Source organism: Crocuta crocuta, unplaced genomic scaffold (genome assembly GCF_008692635.1).
Source record: "Crocuta crocuta isolate KB4526 unplaced genomic scaffold, BGI_CrCroc_1.0 scaffold58, whole genome shotgun sequence".
Taxonomy (NCBI): Eukaryota; Metazoa; Chordata; class Mammalia; order Carnivora; family Hyaenidae; genus Crocuta; species Crocuta crocuta.
This window is the reverse complement of record NW_027532417.1, coordinates 1829270-1841203: the sequence shown is the minus strand read 5'-3', so window position 1 is coordinate 1841203 and position 11934 is coordinate 1829270. Positions and strand designations below refer to the sequence as shown.

Here is an 11934-nt window from a genome sequence, read left to right as displayed (position 1 = left end):
TAAGCAGCTCAATCTTCTGCATTTTGATGACAGGAGAGATAAGACATGAACAAGAAGATAGGATTCTGGTATCTTATTAATCGAAAATCAGTATGGGGAAATAAGTATAAATGAAAAGAAAGCATATCTTGTAAATTTACAAACAAGTTGCTACGTTGAGACCTTTTAAAAAATAATCCATTTCAACGTAAAACTTTTCTTTCAACTATGCTGTTAAAAATGAGCTCACTTTTGCTCTTCTTCCATTCTTACAAAATGCAAACGAAATGAATAAATGGTATAAACCTATTTACTATTTTTTTCCATTTTGTTAAAAATGCCTTGTATTAGAAAACTTGTATAAATATAAAAATCCTATCACATTTATCTCCAACTGCTACTGAGCTAAACAGGCCCATACTATAATTTTTATCAGTCAGCAATAGTATACAGTGCAAAAGATGGATACTATTTAATTGTAGTAAGGCCAACATTAATTGTTTTGAATGCTTGCTCTATGTAAAATATCTGGGATCTTAAAAAATGACACCCATCATTCACAATAAGGACTTCCTGGGATCTAACCATCTGTATATTGGAAAACTCCCAGATGATTCAGTATGAACCTTTGGATTAGAACCACTGCACCAAGGGCCATGAGACAATGATACATGAAAAAATTGTCCCTTGTCTCAACTTTTTGAGACAAAGACATGGACATCTCAATAACTACCAATAATATAAAGTAAAAGGAGAAACATGGAGCAGGAGGGAACATCAGAATAATGCACAAGTCAAGGACTTTGGATTCTTTCTGAAGAGGAAATCGTGGAAATCAACAGGGATATTTGAACTTTATTACTTAAAAGCCAATCAACTGAGGGGAGTAGTATAAAATATGAAGTATTGTAAAAAATAATGAGAGAGGGGAGTCTGTCATCCAACATGATTAGGTATGTCAATAGGTGTAGGATGGGGGTAACCAACCTTCCTAAAGACCTTAAGCACTAGTGGCCTCAGCATCATTTCTAATAGGCAAAATTAATTGCATGCTCCACTATGCTCCTCATATAATATAATCTTCTGCCACTACACATGTCACAAGGTAGCTAAATAACTCAGCAGCAAGTCTAGCTCTCTACAGCAGAAAGTAATCATTTTGAGGGCAAAGGAAGTGTCTTACTCTTCACTTCCCCAGGAGCTAATACCCTTTCCTATCACATATATGTACTTAAGGGTTTGTAACATAATGAACCCTGACAACATGAGAAAAATCTGAAGATAGTGTAGAGAAAAAGACCAATGTTGTTCCAGGAAACCTTATGAGGTTTGAAAATTATAAATTTTTTTCAGTTAAGTTCCGATAAGTGACTCTTCTAGAATAAGGTATTTCTGACTTCCTGTCCAACCATATTTGTTCACACACTGTAAATAGCACATGTATTTTTACTTTAAGAAATGGGCAGAACTGGCTTAAATGTTTATAATCTCACTCAGTTCATCTCATTCTTCCTTATTCCAAATGTGTTATTTCAATACTGTCGTGTACAAATAGTTGTTTATATGTATTTGTGTTTATATATAACATCTCAAAGAGAAAAATGAATGAGCAAGTTAATTGTCTTTATATTTTAATTTTTTAAGAAGAAAAGCTAAACATATATTTAAGGATTTGCTTGTTAGACCATTATTGAGAATTTATAAAACAAGACAGCATGCTTTTCATAAATGCATTTCAAATTCACAAGTTTAATAATGGAACCAAGTTATATTTAAATAAAGCAATTTCTTATCAAGGAATAAACAAAAACTTAAATGAACACTGATGTTGGTATATTCTAAAGGGAAAGTAATACATGCTTATCAATGTTTAATCTCACAAAATAAAAGTTTTCATTTCTATTTTATTTCATTGTTCTCCAGTCACTAATATTGTTGAAACCCATACCACTCCTCTTCTGAGCCTTTTTTTTAACCTGGTCAAGGAGTGAAACTTTGTAGACACTCCTCATTATAAGGCCAGGAAATCCCAGAAATAACAGGCATCTGCATAGTAGCAGCTGACCAACTCAATCTGAAAGATTAATGTAGTTGCTAACCTTGGCATGTTTAATATTAATAATCATTGAGCAAGTGCTTCCAACTACAATAAGCAAACCATAATATTGGCAGGAATTTCTTAAGGGCCATTTCTACACATGGGACAATATTTGAAATATTCTTGCCAACACAAAATGTTGTTCTGTTTTGTGAGTCTTAAACTCTTTTTTTCTTCCCATAAATTTCTAAATAATTTTGGGAAATTATCTTGTTTATGCTTCTCAATTTAACTCTCCTCGGTCCAAAGCAGTACTTCATTTCATTAATAGTCTTGACTTACTGATCACCTATATTATTATTTTGCTGAATTCAAGCACTACTAGAATATATCCAGCTTACTGAAAGGGCAATTTGACATAGAGGGTACACTGCCTGATTTATTAGAGGTTCTGGCAAAATACAGTGATTTAAATCTTTCAAAAATTTACAGCTATGGGGCATCTAGGTGGCTCAATCTGTTAAGCGCCTGACTCTTGATTTCAGCTCAGGTCATGATCTCATGGTTCCTGAGATGGAGCCCTGCATTGGGCTCTCACTGACAATGCAAAGTCTGCTTGGGATTCTCTCTCTTCTCTCTCTGCCTGCCTCCCCTGCCCTCACGCATGTTCTCTCTCTCTCTCTCTCAAAGTAAACACACACTTAAAATTTTACAGCTATGTATACCAGATTTCTAAGGTATGAAGGACCACTTGAGGACAAAGATTGTGTCTCATTTGTTTCAGCCATTCCTGGAATAAAATAGGTACTAATAAATACTGAAAAGAATGAGTATATGCTTTGAAAGCATGTCATTTCTATTTTCATATTTTAAAACCTATGATTCCTGTATGCATCTTTAAAAACGCAAGAGTTAGATCACATTTTTATATAATAATGGATATGATGATACAAATAGCTTATGCATGTTTGCAACTTAAAACTATGAGGCTATCTACAAGATTCAGAATCTCACTCTTGTTTTAGTGGCTGCTGCCATTAAGTGGAACTTTTATTTCACTCATAATCTGGAGGCCAAGCAAAAGATCAGAGGGTTGGAGAAGTTTTCAGAGCTCTTCTCTGACATCCCCTTGATAGTCTGATTTGAGGGGAGTTCCTATACCTCTTGGATGAGGTTACCTACATCAAGGAGTTATTGTTAAGAATTAAAGGAGAGAATGTAGATGAATGCCTAATGTAGGAATCGATACACAAAGACCTTCACAAATGTTATTCCCTCCTTATTTAGTTAGTACCTGTGATTATCTTCCTGTATGAAATGGTATATCTAAAGTTGTTTCAAATTTTCAATTTTGATAACTTTAATTTCATATAAAATTTTACTTGTCAGACTTATAATTATTAAAATTATAGCCAGCCCTTCATGGAAACAGCCCATTTTAAAAACAATATATTTATATTAGAAATTCTATTTTAACTCAGATATTTTGTAGCTTCTGGATATTTTGCTTCCAGGTCTCTCACAAGTACTCTTATCTCCTAATTTAGGGCTTTATGTAATCCAAGTTCCCTTGGAATATTTGTATCACACCAAGGTTTCTTCCTTGATCATTCTCCAAATAAAAAATTCTCTCTTGAAACCCTTTTACTGTATTCATCTTAAATACTGGCAACTCTTTGAATACTATTCGTGGTTTTTTCTGAGTATTACTTTTACTCATTTGTTAATGTTATATAAATATCCTTTAAAGTTTGAGCTAAGACCGATACTATGTGTAAAACGCCCAGCAGTACAAGGTAGGTGCTCAATAAATGTTACTTTAGCTTAACATAAAACAAATACCTCATCCATATTAATCTTTTAGAAAACATGATTTATCTGAAATAATGCCAGAAAGAATCATCATATGTGTAGGCTTAAAGATAAACCAGAGTAATTATTTAATTATTTTCTTGACAATTGACATGGATTGAATTTATAACAATTATATTTAGGGAAACAGAACAGAAAATAATCCCTCCTTTTTTAGGAGACATCATCAACCATTAGCATCATATAGAATTACCTCCCTTTATCCCTTTTAAAAAGAAAATGTCTACTTGATTGGAGTCAATTACTAGATTCCTGTTGTTTGTTTATGGTAAGGCATATTCAATTCTTTCCTATTCAGAAAACATACAATCTTAGCCATGAAAAGCCTCATTGTAATTTGTTAAAAAGGTGAGCACATTAGTGTCCCACAGACCCACACACTGTATGTCTCTTTCTGTTAACAGTCCTAAAATAGTTTGTCTTCTATCACAATTATATGTAGTAATGTAAATAAATGCCTGGGTTAAACTGATTTTATCAGGAAGTCAGGACAGATCAACATTTTGTTTGCACTTTGACACCAATACCAATAGAACCCAGGAAAATAAAGCTTGAATGACTAGTTCATACCAGATCATGACTCTGGGAATATTGATAAACATTTTAGAGCAATAAGTATGTTTTCATACATTCACCAAGTTAGCTTTCATTAAAAGCATAGGCCAACCTTTTTGAAAACACAAAAATGTTTTTAGGCAGCATGGAGATTGTTTTGGCATTGTTTTGGAGGGAGAGGAGGGATTGCGGGCTTTTTTGGTACTTTTTTGTTTGTCTGTTTTCATCAGGAGGGAATTCAAAAATCATGAGTTCATTGTCATGTCTACCTGGAGCTGATCTGCTGTAAAGCTGGTCCGAGCTCTTTTTGCTGGTTTTGGATGATTAACATCTTGCTCTGTGAGGAGGGCACCTTCAACACTAATGCCATTACCTGCATTTAAAAAACAACAGCATATATATTTGGTAACTCAAATGGCTCTACCGATCAAGCAATAATATGTTTCTTGCATCTCTTGGCTCATTACAAAATTGTGAATTACCCAAATCTGGGAGGGAAGTTTTAAAACACACTAGAAATATTCTGTGGAAACAATATTCCACTTATATGCTTGTATATTTTAGTCAAAAGTGCAAAAAGTTAGAATAGCACATATCTAAGGTTCATCCTTAAGAGGCAAACACAGGAAAACTGGTTATGAAAAAGCAAAACAGACCCTAAATCCAAGGCTGCTGCCTGAAAATATGGTACAAGGCTCATACACATGCCATGGTTTTCCCTGCAAACACACAGATGGAGATCATCACTAACATTAGAGTGCTTAATGAGTTTTACCACAATTACACTGCACAAAATAATGCATTAAAATGACCTTAGGAAAAATCATTTTTATTCCCTGTATTCACCATCCCCAAAGACTCCAAAGCATTTAAGTATATATTTACCATTTTCCACTTCTCTTTTCAAATTATCCAGCATACAGTCATAATGCACTCTGCAGAGGACTTTCTCTTCCACCAAAGCAAACTCCTCTCCTGTGGAAAGCTGCCTTTTGCAAGAAAAGCAGGCAAAGCATGCCAAGTGATAGACATTCCCCTTGGCCCTCCGGACCCAGTCAGTAGAGTGGATGTGCCTCCCACAACGAGAGCAGCGAGTTCCATACCTTCTACATAAATAGAAGAGCAGGAGGTGAAGATTTTAATGTTTGATAAGATATTGATCAGCCTGAGAGTAAACTAATACATTATAATACTCATTGAATTAACCTAGGTATTTAAATCTTTGGAAAGGGAAAAAGGAATCAATTACTTTTCTAAAAGTTAATATGGTAAGAAATCAAGACTTGAGATAGGGTCATAATTCACACCTGTTTATAAAACAAAAACTCCTCATTGTTACTTTAAAGGACTTTTTTCTGGATTTTTTTCTTTTAAAATAAATGCATATGAGTTTCAATATTGCTTTTGTGACAAATATCAACATATTTATTAATTACCTAGGAACTCAATATACAAACACACATATACTGCAGATTGAAACCTAAAAGTGTAAAAGCATACCATTGAAGATACAATGACTTCTTAAAACCAAATTGAGATAATTTAAAAATGTTTTAAATATCATTTTTTAAGTTAAAATATTTAAACATTTAAAATCGATATTATCAAATAATGGGTAGAACAGAAACTGTTCACCCTGAGGGTGAGAAAGGAAAACTCAGGTATGTTTCCATTGGTGAATAAGCTATTATATCACTTGCCACAGGAAGGGGAGAAATATTGTCTAAAACTTTAAGAGAACTTGCTGGACATTAAATTCATGTTAACTGTAATAAAATGCCAGATGTAAGTATTTCTTTTTTCTCCTGGTCTAAGTAATTGGACATTCTTTGTTATGTCTCCTATCATAATCATAGTCATGGCCTGGCATATTCACATCAAACTAGATAGGTGTCTGTTTCTATTCATTAATATATACTTAGAGAGATTGCCAGGTGTTTTTTTTTTAAGTTAATCTGAAAAACAGAATCCTAAAACTAAATTTCAAAATGTAATAAAATATGAAGTATAAAAAAATCCTGAAGAACTACATTTTCAATAAGTCTCTGAAACCAAACCTTTCAAAAAGCTTTAAATTATGATTTAAAAAATTAAGATTTGCATATCTTAAGTCAAAGAGGAGGCAAATTGCTACTATTTTTGAGGAAGTGGAGAGTAAACCTGATGAGAAGTATGTTTTTGGTAATTATAAAATTCTGTGACTTTATAAAATAAAGGACTCTATGTTTTATGAATTGCTTTAAATTAGCAATTTTATTCAAATCAATCACTAAACTCTCTGAAACCAGTTTTTGAAACTGAGTATAAACAACATAATTAGTATTACAAACTTCCTTATATAGTATCAATTTTCCAATTTCACGATGAACATTTTTCTTCATTTGGAAATGCAAATAAAGAAAAATATAATTTTAAAATTCTAGGATAATTCTAGGATAAATAGGGATAATTTCAATTTCTAGACAGCGATCCATTAAAAACTGAATTATATCCTAGAAGAAACTATACATTTAAAAAATTTATAAAGAGATCATAAAGAAAATGTTAAGATCTTAGGCAAACACAATGTCACAAAACAAAGATCAAAGAGACATAAATAGGATTTTTACACAGAATAATCAAACTTGGTGTATTTGATATTGGAATGATTGGTTCCTTGAAATCATATGATTTATCAGTCTCCAAACTGCTGACATTTTGTAGGGTATAGCTAGGGATTATTCTATAGTAAAAATAAAACCTTGATTCCTCCCACCCCATAATTATTTCATTTCATCTTAGCATGCCCTGCAAACGAGGGTTTCTGTCACAATAAGTCATCTTATATTTTATACTTTACCTATGCACAACAAGAAGTTCCCTCCCCCCTTTTTTTAAATATCTCAAACTTTCATTCCTCAAAGTGTAAATAATTATTTTAAATTAGTTTTTGTATAACATATTCCTAAAACATATAAACATGCTTATTTTACTTGTTTTAGTAGAAGCTATACCTTAAAAATGTGAAGCATTCTCATTCTGAAATCCATTATATAAGAAAAACTAGTGTGTATATATATATACACACACATATACATTTAAATATGTAAAACTGGACAAGAAAGGTTATTTACAAAATTTTCTTTGCAAAACAATTTCTTGGAGTGTCTACTAAAAACTTTTCCACAGTGTACCTGAAATAATCAAGTTTGCAGAAAATGTCTTTGTCTTTAATATAACAGCTGGTATGCCTTCCTAAGGAGGTCCTGCAGACACTGCAGGAGAGACATCGAACATGCCAGCACAAGTCATTCACCTGTAAAGGAAAACGGAGCAGGATAAGAAATAATTTTAATGCCGTACTTACAGAGTATCATCCACTGGTTTTGTGCATTGAGCAATTTTAAAACTTGGATCCTTAATATTTTAACATATGCTCTGAATGTTTCTAAGTGGGGTCATTTATACAAATATGGGTCTAGGTATATTCTCTTTTAGATGCCAACCAGAAAATCACAATCGTATATTTTATATTTTGTGTTTATTTTTTTATTTCTCTGAAGAATTCAGAGTGTGCTTTTTTTTCTTTTTGAAATCAAACTTCTATGAACATGGAAAATTTTGGTCATTCTGAAGTCCCACATACAGGCTTGTTTTATTCTTTTTTATTTACCAAAGTCTTCCCACCATGAAACCTGGTAGCTAAAGAAGTCAAGCCACACACCTTTTCAATCTACTTTTTGGCCAAACAATTATAAATGGTGTACTGGTTAAAGGGAGAGAGAAAGAAGGTGAAAAAGAAGGGTTGTAAGATACTTACCCTTATAAGGAAGGCAGGCAATCAATTTCCCTTACTAAACAGGAATGGCTAAGGTAGATTTAAATGTTGATATAGCAGAAGTCCTGGCTACCTTCTAATATTAAATAATAGAATCAAGGAGTAAAGTATCGGTAACCCTACCTAACGATCTGGTTACTGGAGAAAAAATTAATCTGAGTGTAAGTGGTTCTAAGAAGGCACCCAAGCACTGTTTGCCATTTGTACTTCCAGTAGTAAGGCATAAGACAGTGTCTAATAAATCACACCACTTTATATTTTTTAAATAGGCATGTGAAATAGTATCAAATCAGACAATAAATCATAATCCTCACCTTAAACTGTTGCCATCATACTATAAGCACTACAACTTCAGCCTTCAAGAATGAAAACAGGTACTGGAATGAAGTTGCCTGTATGTAACACAGGCTCCCAAAGTTTGCTCTTGTTAAATGGACTCAGGAACTGAGTTTATGCTTCACTAATTAAGTATAATTTCATTACATATGAAAAAATGGCAATGATGCAAAAATACCAGTTATACCCTACAATTCTATCTAATGTCTCAAATAATATTTAGGAAATTGTGAAAATGGGAAATTGTGAAATAGCCTTTATCACAAAAGTATAGTAAAAGCCCTATTTGTCCAATGACTCTATCAGATTAGCACTACTCTTCAAAATGTTTTCCTGTGATATAATATATAAAAGGTACTTTGAGGCAGAAGGAAAAAGTTTCACTTGCTTCTAATTACAGTTATAGATCTCCTTCCAAAGCATCACTGAGAGTTTCATTTTGGTAAAAATTTTAAAATTTTAAGTTTTGGTTTTGAACTACATGTTTACGTAGTTCAAACGTGAGTTCCTACGTGAGGAAACTCGGAAAATAGAAGAATGAATTAAAGAAAGAGAAAGAAAGAATTTGAGGAAGTCAGAATAAAAAAATACAATGGTTAATATCCTAGAATTAAATATGTATTTTCCTATTTTTTCCTAAAATGAGCTAATTAAAGTTTAAAAATATAGGTTTCCTTTAGTATTCCAATGCTTAGGGACTTCTACATTTTGATCCTATCCATTTTTTTTTTTTTTTTTTTTACCCCCCCCCTCCTGCCCCCCAAGCAAGTGTAGATTCAGGCTTCAGGGCAGAGTCATGGCCACCCTCTAACTTCCTAAAGCCAAATCTAATGCTTGGATTTCCACCTTTCCTTAAAGTTTACTTAAAAAAAAACAAAACAAATGCTCATCTTCCATTTACTTTCCAGAGGCGAAAGTCAGATAAAGAGGGAAAATCCTGGAGAGTACAGACCTTTCCTGATGGCTGCTATTGATCCAATATATAAATGTATATGTATATAGGACCAAGCCAGAAAAAACACCCAAAGGACAGGCTAAAGCAAATATTAGGTGAAGCCAAAGACCCATCTAATTCCTCTCCTACATTTTTGTTTTAAGTCCATTTTACTTGTTCACGAGGTGATGTTTTTCTATATAAAATGGTTTCTATTAAACAGCTGTATTTTCAAAGACTCTACCAGGTGTAGGTCCAACAATCTTCACCAGTGACCCAAATGAATTTAAATTTCTCTTTTAGAATAAGTACTCAAATGAAAAAAAAAAAACCCCAACTCAGAGTTTTTATATAATCATACAGTGTCAAACTTTAGTTAGAGCTAATATCCTAATACATAGAAAAAGGGATAGAATAAGGGTGTGCATAGAAGACATCACTGGGAGGACTAAATTCCTACAAAGAAAAGCTTTATATAACTCATTTAGATCTTAGATTTTTATATAATACAAATAAATATGAGATACAAGTATATTTTTAACATGTAAAAGTGAGCACTAGAAACAACTTATCTATTTCAGAGGTGTTATAATACCTCCCCCCCTTTTTTTCTAGATCCACTCTGGTATGAAATGTTAAAGACTTAATAGATCCAGAAACATTCTTAAAGATTATGCTAATTATTAACAGGTTTCATTGACAATAACAAACTAGTTTTGATCCAAAAAATGACTCTGAGATATCCAAAAAGGCTCACGTCTAGAAACAGTGAAAAGGGTATCTTAGGAATGCAGATTTAAAGAGAAAGCCATGTTAATTTGTCAGCTTTGAAAATTGATCACCAATTAAGATTAATTTAGTTACTTTTAAAATTTTCACCAAAACTTCTGTTGGTGCTTTCCCTAGGTTGTAGCTATGTGGTATTATTCCCACTTTACAGATTAAGCAGCTTTATACACTGAGGTAGAAATTTAAAGAAGCCCAATAACTAGCTTTTTGAACTCACACTCTCTATAGAATTAATCCTTTTAAAAAAAAATGGGGATGCTGGGTGGGAAGAGATTGGTGAGGAGGGAATAGAAAGTGAATTGGTTTGCTACTAATTCAGTGTAGGAGAGATCATTATTTTAAATAGTGGTTTTAAAGAGCTATTGAAGTTGCAAACACATGGTATTAGGATTAAGACACATGGGACCATGACTCTTCATTCAATGGCATGGTTAATTGTGGCCTACCAGAATTTCTACTCTAAAACTCCCGCACAATATTTTAAGAAGTGAAAGAAATTAGGACAGTCAACTCTCAAACTACCACTTTGAAGCACTTCATCCCAGGCATCCATCTATCCATCTCTCTTCTTTCATTTTGTTTTCCTTTCTGTTCTGTTTCATTCTTGCCTTCCTTCTCTGTCTCTCTCTCTTGGGGCTAACTTTACATCAATAGTCTCCCCCCGCCCCCAAGGACTGGAGGTAACATAAAAAAAAGCATTGGATGGCCATTAATAAGAGGAGAGTGGTACTGAAAATGGTTTTTCTTTAAATGCTCCAACAAGTTTTTTCTTTAAAAAAGCCTTACTAAAAATAAAACTATGTAAAAATTCTGTCCAGAAAAGGCCCTTTAAAAGCACTTCACAGTGGTCCTCACCAAAAGAGACCCTGCAAGGAGGAATCAGCCAACATATATTGACCAGGAACTCTTAGAAGTAGGCAGGTGTGTGGGTGTTATTGGGGGTGGAGGGACCATAGTCGGGACTCAGTAAAATCATCATCATCATCATTAGGCAGGACCCTGTTTCGAAATCAGTAAAAGGATTAACCCACTTTTGTTTTTCTACAAGTATGTGGCTGACTCCAGTACATCTACCCACTCGGTGTATTGTCACTTGTAGATCACGGCCTGTCATACACAAGCTGTTATTTACAACAACATGTGAGATTCTAAGATTTCTTTGCCCTGGACCGGCCGGTTCTGCTGAGAAAGCCTACAACCTGCAGCGAGAACTTGAAAGGAAGAGAGGGGAAAAAACTTTTCTTTTCCCGCAGTCTCCAGGGTAACCCCGTTCCCTGGGGCCCCGCGGCTCCACCCTACCTTGAGAAGGTACTTGTCCACGATCTCCAGGCCGCAGCTGTTGCACACACACTTGCCAGGGGGACAGACGGAGCCCGAGGCCATGGACCGGGGAGAGGATGACGGGGACAGCGGCGCCGAGGAAGAGCACGAGTCCTCGTCCCCCGCTCCCTCGGGGCTCACCTGAAGGAAGCCGTGAGACGCAGCTGCAGGAGGTTCTAGAACCCCCTCCTCTCCTCATCCCAGCGGCCCACCGGGGCTCCCTACTCCTTCCTCCCCTTTCCCCCACGCCACCCCCAGTTCGTGAGGTCTCCCTTTTCGCGCTCCGCCCCCCCC

General features: G+C 34.5%; 1 protein-coding gene across 1 annotated transcript in view; it reads right to left on the bottom strand.

The window, feature by feature from the left end:
* The window catches only part of LHX8 (LIM homeobox 8), a 22867-nt gene that overhangs the window by 10473 nt on the left and 460 nt on the right, over positions 1-11934 (bottom strand). The window contains exons 2-5 of the mRNA XM_077778982.1: positions 11620-11781; positions 7618-7739; positions 5330-5550; positions 4714-4817 (exon numbers count right to left, since the gene is read on the bottom strand). Of these exons, the coding sequence (XP_077635108.1) occupies positions 4714-4817; positions 5330-5550; positions 7618-7739; positions 11620-11781 (609 nt within the window). The remainder of the gene's footprint in view (positions 1-4713; positions 4818-5329; positions 5551-7617; positions 7740-11619; positions 11782-11934) is intronic.